A 24227-nucleotide genomic window follows, 5' to 3' on the forward strand; every position below is an offset into this window, starting at 1 on the left:
ATTTTGGGGTATCTCTAAATTGATGACCTGTGGGGGCTTTTAAAGCGTCTTCTATGGACTTTTTGGGGTACTGGGGTTTTTCGCCGTTTTACGGATGCACGCAATTTGTAACCTGGGCATGTTGGGTATCGTTTTACTCGTTGTAACCTGGGTAAAATGGGTATTTTGTTGTGTTTTGCGTCATTTAATTAAACTTTTCACTAAATATTGGGGTTTAATAAGGAGTTGCGCTAATATTGCGCAACATAAAAATTTGCAACTACCACCATTTTATTCTATAGGGTCTTGGCATTCAGAAAATATATAATGTTGGGGGGTTTTAAGTAATTTTAAGGCCTAAAATGTGGAATATAACATGGGTACAAAAAATTAAAAAAAGGCCTCAGTCATGAAGGGGTTAATAAAGTTTACCGAGCTCTGATGAAGGGAAGTGTTGGCTCTGGAGACACGGCCTTCCACATATAACTCCACTTACGAAGCATAGGTATAGTAAAATATATGAACAGGCGGCTGTATTAACACTTCTGAACTACAGGAGGGTTGCAAGAAAAATCTGGAATCATCAATGGAAGGAGGCAGACTGTTGTGCCGCAGGTTAGAAGATCTATGGCAGAGATCTGCTTTTGCCCCATGAAGAAAGTAGCTGCATACTGACCTTTTCACACTGATAACAGATGTGTTCTGGCCAGTCTTCAAGACTTCGTTCCACTCATCATCGTCGCCCCGGATTACGTATCTACAGATAAACCAGAATTATTTTGTCTGCTGCATATTCGGGATTCTTACACAACGGCTCTCAGTACTGGGACCCCCCAGCTTCCTCACAAGTCAATCAATAAACAGTTTCACTTACTGCGTTAGATTAATTCCTTTCAACTTCTGCACTTCCTCTTTGTGCTTCTGCTGAAACTCCTTGGCTGCCTCTTCCTACAGGGAACAAAGAATAACAACTACGTTCAGGGTAAAGAGACACAACACAAATTGGATTAGAACAAAAAAACCAAGGCACCGCCGAAGGGAAAAGAGTCGTTGGTGGCGCTTCTGATTTTTGTTGTCTAATTGTCTTCCCGAGGACCCTCTCCTGCCCCTCTGTGGGGTCCCTATAGGTGAAAGTACAGCCACTACCAACCAAATCGAGCCCCCACAAAAGAAACCCATGTTACAACCACGGGACAATAACAATCAAAGACCACATCGCCTCTCACTCTTCCTCATAAGACAAATTGAAACATCTTTGTAAATTGTAGCCAAATCTCACCAAATCCTCATTGAGAGATTGCAAGGTGGGCTCCATGACCACCTCCTTGACAGTCCCCATCTGTTCCTCAACAGCCTTTTCTTGAATCCTGTTAAATAACTGGAGACATACAATCATGTAATAAGTACGGGGTGATAGATGCTGAACTCACTTAAGGCATACAAACTGGTTTATAAATCACACCTTCTTGTATAAAACACTTCATCATTTATAGAAGCCTTAAAGTGTATGCAAACCCAAAGAAGGATTTTTTTCTTATTTGCTCCATTTTGGTCTGTTAAATATAACACTGAAAGCATTTTCTTACATCTATTCTAGAAGTGCAAAAAAAAAAAAAATACCTGTTGATCCTGCCAGAAATCTTATGAGCTGATGACTTCTGTGCTTTAATCCTTTACAATGTTCCCAGCTCTCTCTTTGCTCAACAAAAGACTTCCTCCAATACGTTACAGAAACAGGAGAGGGAGGAGGCATTCTCTAGTCTTTTCCTAGAGCGACAACACTGCTCCTCCATAGATGTAGTGCAGCGAGTGATGTCACTCTAGGACAGGAAATGTATTACGGCCAGAACCACCAGATAAAAATAAAGGGAAAAGCCTAAACATTTTTTAAAAACTGATGCAGCTTTAGAATTCATACAGGAAATAGTCTTAAGGCCGTGACACACTGCACGCGAAGCTGAGCGGAGGCGCGCTCCCTTTGCGAGCAGCGTGTCATGTTATTTTCTCCTCGGCATCTCAGCTTGCGAGAGCTCGCTGAGCGTGCTGAGATGAAAAATGTTGTCATCTTCAGCCAAACGGCTCACGTGTATAAACCAGCGCGTTGTCATGCGACAGCTGGCTGGTTTTTACGGACAAGCCGATTGGCTGAAGGTGCAGTCAGTCAATCATCTGACTGCACTCAGCTCACACACTGCATGCGAAGCTCCGTGCCGGATAGCTTTGCTTCGCTCTGCACGGTTTCGCGTGCAGTGTGTGTAGCGGCATTTAAAGTGCAGTATTTGCTTTTCATCTACTAGAGTTTACCAGTGAAAGCAATACCACGTCTGTTTCCCAGTTTACACATGCAGGAGAGGAGTTCTTAAATGTTCCCAATGTAAGCTCCTTTTATGCCCCACACAGAGAGCCTTGCAGACTGAATCTGATTGGTGATACTATGGAAGGCTGAATCTGATTGGCGATACAACAGAAGGCTGAATCTGATTGGCGATACAACAGAAGGCTAAAATCTGATTGGCGATACTATGGAAGGCTGAATCTGACTGGTGATACTATGGAAGGCTGAATCTGACTGGTGATACTATGGAAGGCTGAATCTGACTGGTGATACTATGGAAGGCTGAATCTGACTGGTGATACTATGGAAGGCTGAATCTGACTGGTGATGCAATAATTCAAAAAGATCAGAGCATTGGTAACCTGGTTTCAGAAAGTTGTGTAGTTAAAGTGATAATTACTGTGACGCCAATAGATCACACAATCTATTCACCATTGTAAAACAGAGCTTTAGTAAGTTACCTGTACAATTTTGCGGATGATGCGGTTAAAGAGACCCATTAGCTGACTGCTTGGCAGCTCAATCTCCTTCTCCAGCTGATCCACAGTCTTGTGCTGCAGCCCGATCCCAAGCAGCAGAGCCTGATGGGAAAAGGAGAGGTCAGGATGAGATCCACTACAGGAAAGAACATAAAGTGTGGTCGAACATTTCCCCTTTCTCCAGAGAAGATTTGCCAAGCCAAAGCATTATCTTCTTCCAGCAATGGAGAACACACTGGCTGGTAGGATGTCGCTCAATGCAAATGTTGCAATAACCACATAACACTTCCAGACTAAATGAAACACAATGCACGGTTACTTACAGACTGGGCAAGCGAGAGGTTGATGCCTCCAAGTCGCTGTAAGAACACCAGCCGTGCAATAGAGGGTATAAGATCCATGATGAGGTGATAGTCCACCATGTTCTGCGAGTACATCTCTAACCTCTTAAGGTCGTATGGTGTAAAGGAGGCTTGCAGCTCCAGGCGTGTGATCACTAAGGGGAGAAGACAATGGAAGTCAGTGGACTTATTGATGCTCAAGCACAAAACACTTGGTAACAAAAAGGACAGAAATGATAGTTGAACTTACAATTCTGAGTTTCCTTCTTGACGTTTTTGTTCTGTAGGATGTTTAGTGCCACCGATGGGGAGAAACCGCTGAACTGATAGGACAGTAAAGACAGGAAACGTCTTCGGAAATCTGCATTAAAAAAACAGAACCAAGTGATAGCTAAACACAAAGATAAACCCACCTAATCGGATGTCCATTCTGTGTCCAATCCCAAGTTCTGCTTGAAGGAAAGCCTATAATGCGACTCAGAATGGTTACGTGCACTCCACAGGAAATCCACTATAAAAGATTTTAAACCAATTTTTTAAAAAAGGATTTGAAGGCTCAAACTGATGTTTCCGATATAAAAATGCTTATTTCACAACATTTAATACAAGGTCGCAGGATTTCCAGAGCATGACGATATCTCAAAAGGTAGTAGGAACTGTTTGATTTCAGACTCTGTCTCCGATTGAAGCTCCAAACAAAGCTGTCTGTAGAGGCAGACAAGGATGGGAGATGAGTGGCTACTTTTCACGCCAAACGGGTAAGTCTAGCCAGGAAAAGGTTAACAGCAACTTGCAGCTTTATCTGCATGCTGGAACACAAAATACTCCTATGCAATACCTCTCCCATTATGCCCCCAGCTAGTCACCTGTTCAGTCACTCCCTCCCCTGTGTAGTGGCCACATTCGTACCTTTCCAGAATGCGGTCAGCCAAGGCTCCTGTTGAGATTCCTCCTCTTCCTGTAGGCTCTTCAGCATAATGCAGGAGTGCTCCCCCGTGAGGTCATTCTGGGGTAAGACAGCATAGGGTTAGGTAGCAGGTATATATCACATACACATCTGGTAAAAAGGCTTCACCACCAATAGTACAAACTATACCAGAGAAACAAAAAAAAGACCATTGCCACCCTGCGTTATACACTTAAATCAACATTTTTACATAAAGGCATATAGTATTACTAATGATCACACGTGTGTTATCCAAGAAACCTTCATGTATTTAGCAAAGTGTACTACCGAAATGTTGTTTAGTCATAGTTGGCACTGGATCCAATTATGTGAAGTATCCTTCCAACAGGATCTAAAACCCAAAAAACAATTGCCCCCAGCAGGCCAATGTACAGATTTCCAGCAACAACTGTAGTATTACTGATGTAGATGAACAGCTGGGCTTAAAACAGGCACCTATAGATGCTCATTAGCAGATCAGTTGATCTAAAACGCATCCAGTGATCCTGCAAAGAAATAGTAACCTATAAGACAACAAACTGACCATGCAGCTTTGTAGGCAATAGCTGGCCTGCCTCCTCAAATCTTCCTATTGGGAAACGAGGCAACCCATGCATTTGTCAACCAATAGGAAGATCTGAAGAAGCCAGTTATGGACCAGAAATCTGCATGGTCTATTATTGCCTAACAAATTGCTGTGTTCTGGGTGACCCCTGAAAATGAACCAACGTACATCACCGAGAGATGCCTGCATCCCTGGGGTAAGGCAAGTCCATGGGTTCACCTGAATCAGATCTGATGTATTTACAACACGGTAAATATCAAACCATAAAACAACTCACCGGAGTCTGGCGTAGGTATACAGGAACAAAGCCAGCTCGCTTCCAAAACCTACAGAAAAAAAAATGAATTAGATGCGGATTCTTACGAGAAGCTGAAATTAGAAAACAAGCAATAGATAATATTCAATTAAGAATCACAAAAAGTTTATGGAGTCTTGGGACATTTGGCAAGTTCTGGTATATAGGAGCAAGGCAAGCTATTGCTAGGCTTCATTATTCAACAGCAAAGTGCAATATGCAATAAACAACAGCAACTATCTGGTATTTGTTTTGCTGCATTACAGCAGCAATCTGATTGGATGTTATTATTGCACATGGCTGCTCATTCTGCTGCCTTTTTCCAATTACGCCCACTGCTCCTTCCTCTGTCACAGCCGCTATCTAAAAACCCAATTTCAACGCCGAGAGGTTTGTGGTGACGTCACCCCCTCCATCAATAGCGGGTAGGTCTAAGCCCTGCATCATGGGAGGAGGTCAGACGCTCCCTCATAACCTGGGAGCACTAGGTATTTAGAAGCAGCTGCAATAGAGGAAGAATCGCTGGAGAGTTGAGTATATGTGGATCAGGGGGGTGGTTTTATGGATACTGTTACTTTGCTTTCAATTAGCAAAGGTGAGAGTGTCTCTTTGAATGAGAGAGTTACTTACTTCAGGAGTTGCGGCGTTAATCCATATGACACCCCAAGATAATCCAACCTCTCCGCTGGTCTCTCGCTGAGCCGCAACAGGAGGGGCGGCAGGTCCTTCCGTGGCGTTACCATCTCCTCCAAAAGGCTGACGGCCTACAGGGTGCAGCACATGACATATGATATAACACGGGTCATCACACAAGAAACACCACCACTGACAGGTAATCATAAGGAGATTCTCACCTCACCGCTTACTGGAGTGATCTCTTGCTGCTTACTGATGACATTCTCCTCCAGGCAGGGAAATTGTCCCTCATAATACATCTGCAGCAACTGCAATGCTTTGCTTCCATAGCCCATCTATAAGAAAGTAATCACAGTGTCATAGATCACTCAGAACAACTATAAGCACTGATGTAAGAAACTAAAACACTGTCTCTGGCTGTTACTCAGAAAACCGCAAGTCAGCTACAGACCTGTGAATCATTCTGCTTTGTCAGAAATTTGTTGGGCTGAGCCACCAGCTGGCTTCTTATACATTATATGTACATAAGGTTTTGGGCACCAGACTAACACACCTACAATATGGTCCAAAATATGTGACCATCCCTCCAAACTATTCCGGTGTTACAGTGAAGGCAGCTGCTCAGGCTACAGCATACAAAGACAATGTGTATGTTAAGTTGGGGATGTTTTTTTTCTGTTCCAGCATGGCTGTGGCCCCTGTGTACAAAGCCAGCTCCATAAAGACATGGCATGAGGAGTATGGTGTGGGGGAACTTGAGTGGTCCACACTAAGCCCTGACCTCAACCCTACTGAATGCCTTTAATAAGAATTTGACTGCCAAGTGTGCTTTAGGTCTCCTCATCCAACATCAGTAGCTGACCTCACAAATGCACTTCTGGCTGATTGGCCACAAATTTTCAGACACACTCCAAAATCTCATGGAAAGCCTTCCCAGAAGATGGGAGACTGTTATAGCTACAAAAGGGGAACAAACTCCACATTAAAGCCCAGGATTTTAGAATGGGATATCTAACAAGCTCATAGAAATGTGATGGTCAGTTGTCCACAAACATTTGGCCATTAAGTGCATCTCTCGAGCAGTAAGATCTCTCTGCAAAAACGGCCTCTCTCGGTTCCCAGGAACTCTTCCTGTAGCATTTACTAAAACATTAAATACATTAAAAAGCTAACAGTAGAGCTGGGCTGCTTTATAAAAGGCCCTGTACGGTGTGCAAGCCTTCTACGGCCATTGTGTGGTAAATTACATCTTTTAAATATTTGTGCTGGCTGTAGCTCCAACCCAGGCTGAAGACCAAAAGACGTTCCCATGGAAAAAAACCCCCAAATCTGCAGATTCCTCCCTGCAAGCTAAATAGCGAGGATAGGGGAATCTACACTGCTGCCTGTTGTATTCAGCAGGTGCGGCACCCGTGGCTGCCTGAACACCCGATGACTGCATCAGATTGGATGCAGTCACGGCCCAGCTGACAATTTTCCACCCAGCTCTTATGATTCTGAAATTGACTTGTCAAGCCGAATGGTACCAACAGGGCAAAATTCGATCTGTCTATGGCTAGCCTAACCCTGAGCTACAGACGTTACCAAGATGACAGAAAAGAACATAAATGTATTACCCCTTGGTAGTCTGGATGGACAGCAATCCTTATAACTCTTCCTCCGGATAAACTTCCAAATTCTGGATCTTGAAACTGAATAATGGAGGAAAACAAAGTATTACAAAACAGATGTCATAGTTAAATCCAACTCCTGTGATCAGGTATGTGGGTTGGGCCGACAGCAACTGGAGATATGTGCTCATTCAAGGGGAGTTAGCATTATCTGGTGGGTGCATTAGCATGAAGGTTGACATATGAAAACAGCAGGGCTCTAGTGATGATATCAATAGTACTCTGGTCTACAGAGAGTATGACTCTGACTTCCAGGCCATAGAGGAAGGGGTTGCATGCTGTCAGCAAGGCTGTAGTGCAGCAATGGAGTGCAATGTTAGAGATCAGTGATACTGCGTTATCATTGTAAACTACCGGAGGAAATAAAAAGTGAGGCTTTAAGAGAAGCAATCATGAGAGGCTAATTGGGGGCTGCCATCGCTGACCTCTCCTGTTAAGAATGCTAGATTTCTGGCTTTCATACTAAAGCTTTGGCTTCAAAGCTGACCAAGCAGCTTCTATAACTCATGTAGACCATGCTTGTTCCGGGTCTAGGACTCAAAACTACTTAAGGCAGACACAGCCACAGAGCAAGCATTTTCAAAAAACAGGTGAGCAATGACAGCCCCATACAACCCTTACGACAGTCACTTTAAATCCATTCTAAGGCACCGAATACAGAAGCTTCACATGATACTTTATAAACTCCCAGGGAGGAGTACATACCTGTTCCGACACTGTCCAGGGAATGAGATCTCCAGAAGCTTTCTTCCCCCGAGATAGACTGTTTGTGACCGACTGATGTGACATTTCCCCCTCCAGACAGACCTACAGAAAACACACAGAGCAGCTTGTCAATGGAAGAGATACAGTAGACAAGTGTCTGAGCTGTCCACAGCAACCACCACCTTCCATGTGAATGGCATTACTATGGGCAGCAAAGATGACCAAAGACTTTCTTCCATTACACAAAAAAAAAAAAAAAAACAATCTCCTTTTACGATAAACCTTTCTGCAATCCTATATAATTGCTCAGTGGGTACCTGAATTACAGCCAAGACTTCTGGCAGGGAATTCTGGGTAGGAGGAACGGGTGGGAGGAGGCAGAAGAGGTGATGAGCTGGGGCGTCAGAGAGCAACTGAAGGTCATTGGGTGAGTTCTGTGAAGACAACGAACATTACACAAAGCCATAGTCACATTCATTGACTTACACCTTCCCATATATCTCAAATGCTGAATCTCTTCTATAAGAATTAGCAGCTCATACCTTGTAATGAGAAGCCACATAAAGGGCCATTAATCTCTGCAGGAACGACTCGGATGCCTTGTGGTAGCAGAACAGGGTGTCCCGGTTTACATAGTATCTAATGCAGAACGTTAAGTATATCTTGTGCAACTACTGAATATTGCAAAACAGAATTGTAATACTACTACAGGTTCCCCCCCTCCAATGTACAACACAAACCAAAACCTTTCTATTAATTACTTTTTCATTAGGATAGAATGGGGACTAAAGGAATCCTGACAGCTTAGCATTGCCTGCATTACCATTGGTCTCCCAGACAGAAAACTATCCAACATTCTTACACCCTTCCATACTCAATATAAGTGGAGATACACTTTAACTTTACGTTACCTGCCCAATAAGAGCAAAATGGCAAATGTCTGCTGGTAGCCCACCCCGCCCCCAGCAATATATATTGACCCATGCACACTCCCTTACTACCATCGAGCTCCATCGGTGCCCTCGCTCTGTTGCTCTAAGGATGTGTGGCTTCTGGCTATGAGTATGTCCCCTCCCCTTTTGACTTGCCTGCCAATTGCTATGTTCGAAACAGTCACATGGGGAGGGGCGGTGATGTTCTGCAGCTGAGAGGTGGCAAGGTAGTGTGGACCCATAATCATACCTTGCAGGGTGAGTGGGCTGCCCTGAATGGGCAAGTGAGAGCAAAGAAAACCTGTCAAAGTTTTTAAAGCTAACAGTCAAACATAGCAGACTGTTGTCTCACTCGAGGCAATGACAGCCAGTGTTACTCAACCCACTTCCTCAGAACCCAGGTCATGGACCCAGCATTATCACGCAGCGAGGGATTAGAGTACTATACCACTGAACTGCACTCATCCAGGGGTTAAAAATACAGGATTCTGCTTTAACTTCCCTGAACCCGGATTGATTGCTATGTGTCAGTTCAGTTTCACCATCGTTACTGGTTTTCCTAGGGAATCATTTTATATAACTTCCCGTCTGTCAGATCCCACAGTGCACAAAAATAAATGGACACAGTACTGTCAGTAGGTAATAGTGCTAGTAAGGTACAATGGAGGATACAGAGTGCAGGTCTCAGGCAGAGGACAGCCGCTTATGATCCTGGTGATGTTCAGGCAATCTAAACACAGAAGTTCGTTGAGCCATTTCTCCACGGGGTCTCCAGGAGCGTAACGTATAGATTCCTGCAGAGACACTTCATGAAGGGTCCGGGCTGGAAGGAAGGGACAAAAACTAAAATAAATTATATGTAAAACCAATTAGGGTACATTTAGGTCAGAAGTAGGCAAAGGAAAAGCTTAAAAAAAAAGGTCTGCAATAGGCAATGAGAAAAATGGTCTCGGGTTTTTGTTCTCCATTGCAAGATTCTTCCATGTATTCCTTTAGGGCTCATTCACATGGGTGTGCACATCCCTATGACATGCATGCCTGTGCAGGGAAGGACAGGTGCAATGTATAACTGTGTGCAGCCAGCTGTACATCCCAATGACAAGAGGCTGCACACGGCTACAACCCAACATCTGGGCAGGCCCAGGGGAATGCAGAATAGCTAAAATTTTGCGAGACGATGTTGCAGCACAGGGCAGGATCGTATTCCTGTGAGATTTGGCCTATGAACATTCCCCAAGATCTTGACGAAGGATGACGACGACTTCACCCGCCCCAACAAGGAACATGCTGACAGAAGGAAAGAGAGGTAACCTATTCAGTCTTCTGGGCATTTTCACTGTCTAATCACTGTCTGGGTGCTGGGAGGTGACCAAGCTGAACTGTATAAATGCCAGGTCAGCAACCTGCCTGTGCTGTTTGGCAGGGCTGTGTAAATCCTAAGACTGGCTGGAAAGAAGTATAAATTCTTTAGCGGGTAAAACAGGTACTGCGTATGTATTCCAATTCACCTGGGATTATCTCAATGCATGAACAAAGTACTCTACCTACCTGATGCCAGGTGATGGGTGCTAGAGTTTTTGTTTTCAGCCGTGTTAGAGACCTGACTTTCTGCACTTTGTTGCCGGAGCTGCTGAATCAATTTGAGTGAGAGGGAGCGGCCGGTGCCTTCATACCTAGAAAAGTAATACAAGTTAAAATAAAGCTTTTTTCACTTTTCTAAAGTAATACAAGTTAAAATAAAGCTTTTTTCACTTTTCTACCCTATCCCACACTTCCTACATCTCCAGTTCCTCCTCCTAATGAACTCACCCATTGATTGTGGATGCCATGAAGACAAGGTAGGGCCCCATAAGACTCTTTACTAGAGGCAGAGGGATGGCAGCTGCTTCATCGATCACCACCAGTTCCGCCTGGCCCAACTTGACGGCATCTGACGGGTGGATGTACTATGAAGACAACAGTAAAGGAACATTAGCATCTCCTTGATAAATAACACACCATCATCTCTACCATGCTTTACTCCAAGAGAAATGACAATTCAATCATTCTAGTGGATCCTTGAATCTAAGGGGAGAGGTCTAACAAAAGTCAACAGATGGCATTTTCTCCAGTGTAACAGAGAAGTTCAATAGACATCAGAAGCAGGGTAAAAGCCCATTATCTTCCATCTCACCATGAATAAGACTACAAACACAAGAATTTAGGTTCAAGTGATGCAGGACAGCTATCCCCAACCACTGATGGCTCTGGAGCCACACAAAAATATGTGAACATGTGATGGAAAGCCCCTCAATGCACTCAAAGATTTATTACCATGGAGCAGCACTTTAAGACCAGTGGCAACGCCAACACAGAGCCACCAGGCAAAAGAGGACATGGCAGACAAGGAAGCCGGATGGAAGACCTCCATATGCAGATAGAATATCATGTAGCTTTTCTGCAGAAGGTCTTTCCATCTGGGGGTTGACTCTGATAAGAGGCAATGACAGATTGCAATGAGTATTTCTGACAGTGAATCCCAGAATTTGGGGGCGGTTGTGTGATACTGCTGGCAGTCAGGTAGAAATACTTCAGGACCAGAAGGAGCAGGTGCTACAGCTAGAACCGGAGAATCCATCAGGCATGATCAGGAGAAATGTTTATCAGGGTCCAAAAGGGGAAGAGCAAGTGCAAAAAGGGGAAGAGCAAGTGCAAAAAGGGGAAGAGCAAGTGCAAAAAGGGGAAGAGCAAGTGGCAAAAGGGGAAGAGCAAGTGGCAAAAGGGGAAGAGCAAGTGGCAAAAGGGGAAGAGCAAGTGGCAAAAGGGGAAGAGCAAGTGGCAAAAGGGGAAGAGCAAGTGGCAAAAGGGGAAGAGCAAGTGGCAAAAGGGGAAGAGCAAGTGGCAAAAGGGGAAGAGCAAGTGGCAAAAGGGGAAGAGCAAGTGGCAAAAGGGGAAGAGCAAGTGGCAAAAGGGGAAGAGCAAGTGGCAAAAGGGGAAGAGCAAGTGGCAAAAGGGGAAGAGCAAGTGGCAAAAGGGGAAGAGCAAGTGGCAAAAGGGGAAGAGCAAGTGGCAAAAGGGGAAGAGCAAGTGGCAAAAGGGGAAGAGCAAGTGGCAAAAGGGGAAGAGCAAGTGGCAAAAGGGGAAGCGCAAGTGGCAAAAGGGGAAGCGCAAGTGGCAAAAGGGGAAGCGCAAGTGGCAAAAGGGGAAGCGCAAGTGGCAAAAGGGGGAGAGCAAGTGCAAAAAGGGGAAGAGCAAGTGCAAAAAGGGGAAGAGCAAGTGCAAAAAGGGGAAGAGCAAGTGCCAAAAGGTCCAGAAGGGGAAGAGCAAGTGCCAAAAGGTCCAGAAGGGGAAGAGCAAGTGCCAAAAGGTCCAGAAGGGGAAGAGCAAGTGCAAAAGGGTCCAGAAGGGGAAGAGCAAGTGCAAAAGGGTCCAGAAGGGGAAGAGCAAGTGCAAAAGGGTCCAGAAGGGGAAGAGCAAGTGCAAAAGGGTCCAGAAGGGGAAGAGCAAGTGCAAAAGGGTCCAGAAGGGGAAGAGCAAGTGCAAAAGGGTCCAGAAGGGGAAGAGCAAGTGCAAAAGGGTCCAGAAGGGGAAGAGCAAGTTCAAAAGGGTCCAGAAGGGGAAGAGCAAGTGCAAAAGGGTCCAGAAGGGGAAGAGCAACTCTAAAAAAGGTCCAGAAGGGGAAGAGCAACTCTAAAAAGGTCCAGAAGGGGAAGAGCAACTCTAAAAAGGTCCAGAAGGGGAAGAGCAACACATTTTTCTTAGTGTCCATCCTTCCTAGGGGCAGGGCATATACTTTACTGCAGCATGCCACATGGTGATATCTCAGCACAGTTATTAACTAGCATGTTGACATGGAGATATCAGGATGGACCAGCGATGGAAAAACAAATTCCTTTTACCCCTTTAAGAACAATGGAGCCGGATTAACCCAAATTTGTTTGTACACTTACAGTTCTGCCGAGTTCAATAATGAAGATTTTTAGGAAACAAAACTGGTTACTAATGAATACTATAGCACTTGAAGATCAGTGCAATCAATGAAGTGATAATATTTCAGCACTCTATGGAAAGCCAGGACTCCTCACTGCAAGAGCATTTCACGTTTCATTCATTAAATGCACAGTGCAGTGCATCCCTGCAGGGGCCGTTCACAACAGTGGGCACACATTATGCTCAAATATAACGGGTATCCACTGGTGTGCATTGGTAGTGGTGGTGTCTTGCTACAACCCATCTCCCCAATTTTTTTTTTGTTTCAGCTTTTTTAAAATGTCACATAAGGACATTTTATTCAACTCTATGCAACGCAGTATATTGTGACATGTTGCGGTGCGTTGACATGTGGCTGTGTGTAAAATTACAAAGATGCTGCATTTTTACACAGATCACACCACCGTGCATGAATGGTGTGAACATAGAAAAATACTGTTTTCTATTTTAATGTCACAAAAAAAAACAGGAAGTTGGCATTTACTGGCCAAAACATTCAAATATTAAACAACTAAAGTGGGTCCACTTCAAAACTTGTCATGTTCTGCTCACCTGTATGGTCTGTCGGTGCTCCTTGAACACATTGACTCGTACCACAGCTTTCTCAAACTCTGGGTTCAGGGACTGAATGATCTCATAGTCCAGATGTTCCTAAAAACAAAGAGGGGTTACATACTTTAATGTCAGGCAAGAAACATTCAACATGTTATACAATTATCTTCCACCGGGTGGCGAGGAAGCATGGAGCCAGCTTTCTGGGCAGTCCGTAAGCCGGGTAATGACTCGCCGCCTAGATTCCTGACCAATCAGGATGCTGGGCGGCAAGTCATTACACGCCATCTGGCTTCCAGATTGTCAAAGAAGACGGCTCCATGCTCCCTCGTCACTAAGTGACAAAGATGCATGGAACCGGCTTCCCGGCCACTCAGGAAGCCAGGCGGCAAGTCATTACACGCCACCTGGCTTCCTGATTGGCCAGGAAGCCAGCTCCATGCTCCCTGGTGACGAGGGAGCATGGAGCCGGCTTCCCCACCAATCAGGAAGCCAGGTGGCGTGTAATGATGACTTGCCGTCTGGCTTCATAATACCGGAAGTTCTGGTATCGGAGCATTTGGGCGAGTATTACCGTCTAGATGTGGCTGTAAAATTAAAGATCGCATAAACCGTGGTCTTGGCCCTTAAATGAAAGGCTTGAGGGAAATACACAAAGCACAGAGGAGACAGTTAGACATCTCACCTGGTACTGCAGCGAGTCAAAGCCTTTGAAGATGAACTCAAACAGGGTGTGCAGGTTATCCGGGCTCGGAGAAGTCACAAAAATATTGGAGTAACTGAAAGCAGAAAAAAATCTAATCAAGTTACCCATGTTTATTGCTTATCGTATATCAGCAGACCAACTAACACTGAAGAGCTGAAAATAAATACACTGCCTGGCCAAAAAAAAAACCCGTCACCGACTCTAATAAGTCATTGCACCACCTTTAGCTTTGATTACGGCACGCATTCACCGTGACATCATTTGGATAAGCTTATGCAATGTCACAGCATTTATTTCCATCCAGAGTTGCATTTCTTTTTCACTAAGATCTTGTAGTGATGATGGGAGAGTCGGAGCACTGTGTAAAGTCTTCTCCAGCACATCCCAGAGATTCTCAATGGGGGTAAGGTCTGGACTGTGTGGTGGCCAATCCATGTGTGACAATAATGTCTCATGCTCCCTGAACCACTCTTTCACAATCTGAGCCCGATGAATCCTGGCATTGTCATCCTGAAATATGCCCAATGTGCCATCAGGGAAGAAATAATCCATTGCTGGAAAAACCTGGTCATTCAGTATTATTCAAGGAGGCAGCTGACCTCATATTTTGGGAACATAACATTGCTGAACCTAGACCTGACCAACTGAAGCAACCCCAGATAGTAACACTGCACAAAATCCAGACTTTTTTTTTTGCCCAGGCAACGTATAAACATACATGAAAAAATCTAACCTTTATTTTAGTCAAACATTCATTCAAAAACATCTGAAAACTGATAGCATATTCTGCAGAAAACGATTTATATAACCAAATAATATTTAAAGCACAATGAAAATTGGTCTGAGAACGGGACTGCGGGCACCGGGAGCCAATAAAGCACAAGGCGGTGCTCGAAACTTGTTTCAGGCCACTGGTGGCTGATCGGGGAGGTGTATATGTTGCTTACAGGAGGAGAGCACAGGAAGGATTTCCCCAGTGTGGTGATGCTCATTCAAAGCACATTGAGTGCCGGAGGTAAGGAGGCGACATAGTAACCGATAGAGTTGTAGTATTTAAATCGTAGCGCCACCCTCTGGTTACATAAAGTGGTGCAGCAGGCTGTGTGTGAAGCTAAGTCTGAGCGGTTGTGTGTATCTTCATCTTTTCTACAGCCCTGAATCTAGACAAGTGTGTTCTCTAGTTTTAACAACTCTCTTATTTCTAGTCTCCTGCAGCGTCAATGGAAACCCTGGTAGGGAGGAGCAGAGAGGCATGTAACCGGAGGCTTCAGACCCATTCAGAAGCAGACTGAATATAGTTGTGCCGGGTTTGATAAAATGAAGATGCAACTTAATTGATGTAAAACCAAAAGCCAAGCTGCAATAACTGCTGAATAGCCCAAGCAATTCATGGACTTTACTTCTTCCCTGGGACTGTTTGTACACTAGATCTCCATCCAGCCTGCAAAACATCAGGATCTACCCCACTGTCTGATTGACAGCGGGCTCTGCTTCCCTAGAGCCTCCTTCCCTGTCTGTCCCTCCAATGAGCACCGGAGGATCAGAGAGGGGAGGGGGGAATCCCTTCAGGGAGAAGTCGTGAGCCGAGCGGTAAGTGGTTCGTGGTCGCTCAGCTCTCGATCTACAGAGCTGGCGTGAGACAGCTGCAGTGTCAAATGCCGGCTCTAAGTATTGGGAAGACTACATTTTACTCTCCCAATACTTCTCCTTTAAGGAAGACATGTTCCATCCACTGCACCAAGAAAGATCTGCTCTCGAGGGGGAGAGCTCTCACACATCTTTCAAGAGACAATTTAGTAAATCTGGGTTTCTGCAGATGAACGAAAAAAACCTTTAAAAAGCAAAATATACCAAAACGGAATAAAAGGAAAAGAAAATCCTACCCAAAAGCCACGGCGCCCGCTATCGCCAACCCGAGCGCTGCCGACTTGCCACGACCTCGAGCCGCCGTCAGGGTGACAGTGCTGCGGAGGGTCTTCTCTGATATCGCCTCTATGAACTTCAGTACAGCCTTGGCCTGGGGAGAGGAGGAATGCCGGAGAAAAAACAAATTGGTTTATTCAAGCTCCACATATAAATCGTCACATCATGAGAAATATCGGCATTATTCATATCAGTGGCTCAAACTGCCCAAAAAACAGGTGTACATGAAACATGATAAAGAGCACCTGTCTATTTACAGTGCACCTTACACTGGAAGCTGTAATGTAAATCTAAAGTCGGATTTACCTGGTCCAGCGTCTTACAGTTTTCAACCAGAACCCCAACCGGCTGCGTGTCCTGGAGACTGAGCTTCACGTCCTGCAGCTCCTGCTCCTCCGGGGTCAGGCTACTCTCCTGAAAATAAGATATGATTACAAATTGATAAAGATACTGCTGAAACGCCATACAAGCCCAGAATATACTATACCCAGAATAACCGCTACCTTATAACAAACACAACATATAAAATGACAACGAAATAAGAAAACTGCAGAATAAAAATTTAATTGTGATTTACTTCTAACTTACACAATATCCTTAAAGTGTATCTACACCCCCAAAACAAAAATTAATATATTGCAGCTTCCAAGTCCTTAGATGACGTATATTGGTTTTCTTTTTTTAGGATTTGCCTTGTATTTTCCCCTGACAATCATATAAAGAACTCACATCATTTCCTTTACAGTGCAGGAGTCTCCACTGTAGCTATGAAGGGAGCCACTGTTGCCACCCAGGCTACACTTCAACCATCAGTCCAACCCATCCAGCACCATAACCCTTTATTGCCACAGAGGATGGGTTCACAGAGCTACCATATTATATAGTTTAAGAAATTAATAACCGGAACATTGCTAATAAACCAAAAACGTCTTTAACGCAGTCATGAGGTTTACTGGCTGCATGCTGACTTAACTGGACATAAAACATGTCTGCCTTTTTTCATCTCCTTTACTTTGGGGTTGATGGGTTGTTAGTTTGTGCATCTACAATACAAAGGAATTGATGGCATTTGTAGTTCACAATAGATAACCTTGTTAATGCTTTCAGATCAACTGACAGGAAAGTTACAAGGTCACGCCATTTCTGACAATGCCAACAGGTAATAAGCTTTTTAATAAAATTCTCCTTTATCTCCGTATTATTTTTAGTTAGTCCTAATTAACTCCCTTTTCTGCCCTTTACCCGGTTCATCAGAGAACGTTTTCTGCCACCTCTGCCATGTAGTAACAAGGAGAGTCATATGCCCCCTCGTGTCCAGAGTACTGGGAACTGAGCAGCAGGGGAGTTAGGGGAAGAGAAGTATTACTGGTGAGGCTTGCCTTTAAAGAGACAGACACTGTCATCTGGCCTATTTAGAGCAAAGTGACAGTATCTATGTAAAGTGCTCCATAGACCAAGTTATACTCGCCTTACCAGTGCTCCCTTGTGGCTCCTTCCTCTGTCCCAGATGGGGATAATACCCGTTTCAGGGTATGGGGGAGCAATGATTGGCTGCTAGAACTGTGACAGTGCTCAGGTTTAGCAGCCAATCATTAAGCTGAGCACTGTAACATGACCAAGGGAGTAACATCACCGCTCCCCTTGGCTTCCGGCACTAGGAATTTTAATAGTGACAGAAAGAGTGGGAGCACTGGCAACATGTGCACCAGGGGTTCAGCCAGGCCCTTTACAAGGACACGGGTACGTCGTCCTGAATGGTGAAAGTGACAGCATCTCTTTTACATTAATCTATTTCTCTGCTGTGCATAGACAAAAACAGGTTCACTTAAAGGTGCACGCTGCAAGAACCAGAAGTCAGGCTAAAACCTACAAATTTGGGCACAAGGACGAGTCGCACACTATGCTGACTTCTTTGAGACTTCCCCCGAACACATCTTTCCCCTTTAAGCAGACACAGTACTATAGAGGTTGTAAGATTTTTCTTAGTTGCCCACTTACCTGTGTCTTTGGTGGAATCTGCTTTATGTTGGCAACGTGGCTGGAAATAGGCAGGATATTCAGCTGATCATCAATCACCATACAGTTCTTACAGGAGGTCAATGATAATATAAACCTGTGGGAGATCGTAAGTATATCAGTGCACAAAATTAAATGAACAAATGTGCCAAAGGTTACAGATATACGACACATGAGTAAGAGAGGAGCAGGACAAAGCATGGTACAAAAAGAGAGAATAGCAAGACATAAAACACTGCACAGTAACAGAAGGAAGCTATGAAACATTGTACAGTAAGAGAGCAGCAAGGCAAAGCATTGTACAGTAAGAGCAGCAGGACATAAAGCATGGTACAAAAAGAGAGAACAGCAAGACATAAAACACTGCACAGTAAGAGAACAGCAAGATATAAAATACTGAAATCCAGAACAGATCATCTACCTTTCATTAAAACGTCCCACAACGTCCTGATGTGCTTCTGTTCTGTAGCGGGAATGAACATCCTACAGAATGAGAACAAGGAATGAGTTGCTGCACAAAATGATTTCCTTACTGACAGAAACGCTGCGGTGCCCCAGGCCCTGACATACATACCATGGTCATGGTGTACAGCTGCTTGAGGGAGCTCATACTGCGGAGAAGAAGCACTACAAGTCCACCACCTTCTACCGTCTCTACAGTACGAGCCAACAAGTTGGGAGTCAGAGCCTCAAAATCCTAAAAAGAAAAAAAGACTAACCGTAACAATCCTCCAAGAACGTGACAGACAGACACAGGTGACATGGGACTGATGCAACCGACGACGCCTGCTTTCAACGCACTGTGAATTGGTTCTTACGGCCCGGGTATGTTGCTTATGACTTAGAGCGCATTTGCCCTTTTTCAAATTGGAGAAAACCACATTATATGTTAATGTTTCCTGCCAGCGTGACACCCGCTCCCCTCATTTAATGCCCTGCCATCAAAGGGCCCGGAGGTGAGGTAAATCTACCCAATGGGGTCATGGGCTGCAAGAAAAACTGAAGCAGACATAAAAGCAAGACGCTGGGCCCGGCTTTTTGGGCCATAGAAGAAAAAGCTTTTGTTCGGCCACAAAGCAAAGGCCTTCCCAGTAACGAAATTCACATTTATGCCACACACACGTGTCAAGAACCCAGAACTGTATCCTTCTAAGCTACGGATGTAAAAAAGAAGATAACGAAAAACAGCCAACGCATTTTGGGGGCCAAACAATCTCTCCATCAGTGCTAATGAAAGATACAACAAAAACTTTGGCCCCCGAACCGCATTGGCTGTTTTCTGTTACCTTTTTTTTACATCTGTGGATTAATAAAATACAGATGTGGGAGCCGGCAGGCAGTAATGAGAGAGGAAAAGAATGGATTTACATTTCAACAATATTCACTAGACCAACTAGAACATTTCATTGCTTGTGAGGCGTCTTCTTTAATATATATGGCAGCCCCCTAGAATGCAAACAATGCAAAGCATCAAGTAATTAAACAGTGAAGTGTACCCCCATACACGGGAGGGAACACCATTTTGTCTATTTTGCAACTCCTGAGGAACTTTGTCCCTCATGAATGATAAACTCACAGGTAGGTGAATGGCCTGAGAGTGACAGGGAGAAGAATCTAGGTAAGAGACATACGTAGAGTGCACCCACAGAGAGGAGGGACTGCAGTCGTCCGGGGAGCAGCTTCAATCGGTTGAGTAGAAGACATACCTGTAAGACGCACATGCCGTAAGTGTTCCCCAGAATCTTGTGGGTCTCGTTATAATAACAATAGCGGATGTTGGTGGCGGCAATAAACAGCTCAAACGGGTCGTCCTCCTTTATGTTCAGCGTGCCGCTTTTTATTCTTTTCTGCAGTTTCCTCATTTTCTTCTTCCGGTTACTGCGAAATAAAAGGGATCGTGTCACACAGCAACTCCTCAGAGGCGGGTTAGTGGTAAAGTAATAAAAACAAGGCACTGTACAATGCTTCCCTATTGAACAATTCCATCATGGTGTGACAAGGGTTTACAGGAGGCTTTGGGCAGGACTGCAGCCTCTTGCTGCTTGTTCTTTGCTGGCCAACTCCAAAGATTAAGAAGAATGAAGCTCGGGAGAGGAAGTCAGAAATGTACGTAACTAAATTAATTTGTAAATGTTAAACACGCTGGACAGTATACTGACGGTTGCTCATTCTATGGTTACGATCATTTGTATACACCTACAAATGACAATTAGGCCCCGTTCACATTGAGCGAATTATCGCGCGGTAATTCCCACGATATCGCGGCTATTTACCGCGCGATATCGCTCTTCAATGCATCTCAATGGGGCAAAGGGGCCTGCTGTTGCGAGTCGTGTGTCGCTACAGCAGGACCCTTTTTGGAGCGGATTTTGCCGCGATTCTCGCTTGCTCAATGCAAGCATTTGCGCGATATCGCGCAAAATGCAAAACACGCGATTTGCGAATCGCGCAATGTGAACGGGGCTTTAGAGTGACAGTTGTGCAGATCATGCATGCACTGTCATGTTACACATGCATTGTAATATGCCTTTAAATATTATTCGCCTTCTCTGTCTCTGGAATTGTCTCTACCCCTCCTCATAGTGAAGGTTTCACTCAGTGTAGATAGTTCCACCCGTCTTCCATTATGTTCCAGTCTGCTTCTCAGCTTGCTGGCTGAACAAGAGAGAATCAATGGATTCCCCCATCCAGGCTAATCAGTATGGATGGAGGAACCTCTACTGATGGCTATTGTACTTAGCAGCCACAACTACCACAGCTGCCTGAATACCTGAACTGTGACATCATCTGATAGGATGTTTGGTTGATAACTTTCCACTCAATCAAATTTTAGATGAACTTTTGATTAGTCGGGTGATGCTTGCAGCGCCTCCACTGCTTAAAATCTGGCCTATGCAGCGGGAATCAAATGAAAATTCAAGCCAATTCCAGCGTAAATCTAGAAAAAGGTTTGGACTTTAATTATACTTTAAAGCCAGAGTTTCCTCCTTTCTGCTCTCATCAGCACACTGATAAAATTAAATCTTTTGTTGTTTTCATGATCTTATTTTAGGCACCGTGAGAAGCTCACAGTGTGCAGTGAAATCAGAGTAAGTAATTGTAGTCCAGGAGAGGAGCCGCTACAATTGTGCAAGGCTGAAGGGAAGACCGGAGTTCAATTTTAATACCTTAGTGCAAAAAGGAGCCGCTGAGCACAGACAGACCAATGGAAGCTGACGTTTGTTATGTATTATACAAGTTTGGATATGTTACCTGCTGAAGCCCAGCTCTTTCTTGTAACACCATAGTACAGAGGGCCGAGCTCTGACTGCAGCTTTGGAGAGCATGTGATGGAGAATGACCACCTGCGGAGAAGAACACTGTTACATTACAATCCTACAAGGCAATTGACACATACCATACAATACACATCGGGGTTTAATTATAAATCTGCAAAACCATTTACCCTGCAAATCGCTGAGAATGTTCATTCTGTGCGAATAGAGGCAAAAAAGAGCATTCTTAGTACATCTTCACTAGGTCAAATGTAACCTAATACCACATTATGGTCACCAGATGGGAGTGGAGGAGCATAAGAAATGTCCTATGCTCCTCAGCTCCCTCTAATGGCCATAATGTAATATTACATTTGATTTGAAAAGAAAATATTATTGTACAGGATTTATATGGCGCCAACAGTTTGTGCAGCGCTTTACAATATAAGGAAGACATTACAATCACAATACAACACAAAATGGTAAGGAGGGCCCTGCCCTAGGCCTACCATGTTACCTCACCCCCTGGCTGTTCTATCCTTGTGTCTCCATCTGCACTACCCAGCAAGAGAGGGACTGAATCCACCGCTTCACCCCACCTAGGGGGTTACTTGCAAACGCTCACCCTGCCACAGGTGAGTTCATTACTTTTACACTAGCTTCACTCCGCGCCAGGTAGTGGCACTTCCACTTTCCAATTTTGTTTTTCACAGTACACATTTTGGACACCCCGATCCGAACTTAACGGAAGCTGCACACCCGCAATAAGAAAGAGAACCCCGTTTTTAACCAACTCTCCAAATCCCTCACGTTCCAGCCACAACCGGTGCACTCACCCAGCACATCTGGTTACCCTCGCCTTCCCCCTCCCTACCCCTGACGAGCGCTACACACGGGGCAAAACTCTTCCAATTTTTCATTGCCAACTTGTGTTAGAAGGTGCAGGTGCCAGGGACGGCATCCTTATCCTTACTTCACTACATTTTTAAGTAGACCTTTAGCCCCTTTAAACTAAAATTCACATCAGCATGCAACCCTGCTGTTATTAATTTCATTTGAGACTAGGGATGCACGGATACCGGTATTTCGGTATTGAGAACGAGTACCGATTTTTTTCTTTCGCTACTTGCCAATACACAATACCGGATGTCCCATTTAGGAAGCCAGGCAACGTGTAATGACTCGCCACCGTCTTCCTGAAAGCATGGAGCCAGCTCTCTGACCAATCAAGAAGGCGGGCACTGTGTAATGACGCATCACCCAGCTTCCTGATTGGCCCGGGAAACCATCTCCATGCTCCCTCGTCATGAGGTGACGAGGGAGCATGAAGCCGGCTTCCCGACCAATCAGAAAGCCGGGCAGCTCGTCATTACACGCTGCCCGGCTTCCTAATTGGCCGGGAAGCCGGCTCCATGCTCTCTCGTCACAAGTGATGAGAAAGCATGGAGCCGGCTTCCTGATACCGGAAGTATTGGGATAGGCATCGAAGCAATTGGGCGAGTATGGGTACTCGCCCAAATACTCGGCATTGGCACCGATACTTGTATCGGTGCATTCCTATTTGAGACTATTGGAATGCTTTCTTTTCTGCACTGAGGGCGCAGTTTTATTTTTACTTGAATACCTACAGTACCGCTCATTTGTCTGCCTAAGCAGAGTTATCAGCGTTACAATTAAAAGACTAAAAATCAACAGTTCCAGGAGCCTCGAACCTTCCGGCCTACCCTCTCCACACTATGCTATGACTGTTTCTGCTGCAAGTGAACAAATCTCCCAAGATCAGCTGTATAAGCTTCTGCATAATAAACCCTCTGGCAGGCTTTGCTGGGTAGTGGCTTTCACAGGGATCTTGGGAGATTTTAGTCTACTTGCAAAGGTGACAACAGAACGGAAACACGGTGACAACAGTACCTGGGGAGAGGGGGAAGTTCACATGCCTGGAAGTGTTGAAAAATCAGTCATAACAGATGCTTTTCAATCTCTGCTTTAAATATGTTACCACTGTAGCAGCCAAATTGACATCTTGTTTTATATTTGTTACATGTTCCTATTCACATTGCGTAACTTATATAAATAATAAATGATATAAAGGGAGTTCTTCCCGATTTGCCGAGTATCAAAGGCGGCAGCCCCATAACACAAACAGTGCAGGTCACATGACCTATCATATAACTAAATGCCATTACCTGATCTTTCCCATAATCCCCCACAATCACAAAGAGATTTCTGTGTTTCTCGGCAATTCCAGGAGACAACAAATGTTTAATGGTTATCTCCAAATAGAAAAATAGATCACATCATATCTAGAGCAATATACAGCGATCACGGCGACTGGCTGGGTGGAGAAGTAAGGCAACAATGCTGGCTATACCATGGTCGGATTTCTGTTGAGTCCTGCAGGAGCTCAACAAGTGTGCAGGCCCATTAGGACCCGTCTTGTTAGGGAAAATAAAAATAAAATATGATCAACTTGAGCAGCCATTCCAAAAAATGTCTTCCAATCAGCTGCAGTCACTGGATATTCTGACAGCAGCACCCCTGCCTCTATCAGAATACAATAGCCCAGTGGGGGTGGGGATTCCTTCACGCTGTTGGTTTGGAGAGAGTGGGAAATGTTTAAAACACTGGTCAGTTTTCTTGCTGCTCACTGTGCCCGGAGAGACTTCCTTTCACTTTCTGTCCCTTCTCAGTTGTCTCCAGGATCCGTGTCCCCATTGGAAGATTCCTCCTCTATTGTTGTTCTGGAGACAACTGTATTTTGGATTTGCCATCACGGTGATAATGGTCACCAGCGAAAGGGAAAATGAGATGCCGGATGCAAGATTCGGTGTGCCAGTTAAATTGTCTGGGCACAGCAGCTCCAGCTCGGCAGCTCTCCACAAAGCAGGGGCACTCCTTCAAAGGGAGTGGGGTGACACCCAGAA

The 24227-nt window shown here is 44.7% G+C and overlaps 1 protein-coding gene across 1 annotated transcript in view; it reads right to left on the reverse strand.

Moving 5' to 3' along the window:
• NAT10 (N-acetyltransferase 10) overlaps positions 1-23564 on the reverse strand; it is a 25394-nt gene extending 1830 nt beyond the window's left edge. The window contains exons 1-27 of the mRNA XM_018569192.1: positions 23490-23564; positions 21302-21393; positions 19756-19927; positions 18624-18746; positions 18471-18532; positions 18032-18146; positions 16340-16447; positions 15994-16127; positions 14090-14183; positions 13405-13503; positions 10693-10829; positions 10432-10556; positions 9556-9706; positions 8494-8590; positions 8269-8385; positions 7952-8053; positions 7193-7267; positions 5795-5911; positions 5571-5704; positions 4923-4971; positions 4044-4140; positions 3385-3495; positions 3117-3289; positions 2776-2895; positions 1259-1357; positions 854-927; positions 656-736 (exon numbers count right to left, since the gene is read on the reverse strand). Of these exons, the coding sequence (XP_018424694.1) occupies positions 656-736; positions 854-927; positions 1259-1357; positions 2776-2895; positions 3117-3289; positions 3385-3495; positions 4044-4140; positions 4923-4971; positions 5571-5704; positions 5795-5911; positions 7193-7267; positions 7952-8053; positions 8269-8385; positions 8494-8590; positions 9556-9706; positions 10432-10556; positions 10693-10829; positions 13405-13503; positions 14090-14183; positions 15994-16127; positions 16340-16447; positions 18032-18146; positions 18471-18532; positions 18624-18746; positions 19756-19927; positions 21302-21375 (2840 nt within the window). The 5' untranslated portion in view covers positions 21376-21393; positions 23490-23564. The remainder of the gene's footprint in view (positions 1-655; positions 737-853; positions 928-1258; positions 1358-2775; positions 2896-3116; positions 3290-3384; positions 3496-4043; positions 4141-4922; positions 4972-5570; positions 5705-5794; positions 5912-7192; positions 7268-7951; positions 8054-8268; positions 8386-8493; positions 8591-9555; positions 9707-10431; positions 10557-10692; positions 10830-13404; positions 13504-14089; positions 14184-15993; positions 16128-16339; positions 16448-18031; positions 18147-18470; positions 18533-18623; positions 18747-19755; positions 19928-21301; positions 21394-23489) is intronic.
• Positions 23565-24227: the final 663 nt, after the last annotated feature.

The sequence above is a fragment of the Nanorana parkeri genome, unplaced genomic scaffold (assembly GCF_000935625.1).
Source record: "Nanorana parkeri isolate BGI_ZX_2015 unplaced genomic scaffold, ASM93562v1 scaffold1298, whole genome shotgun sequence".
In the NCBI taxonomy this organism is placed as follows: Eukaryota; Metazoa; Chordata; class Amphibia; order Anura; family Dicroglossidae; genus Nanorana; species Nanorana parkeri.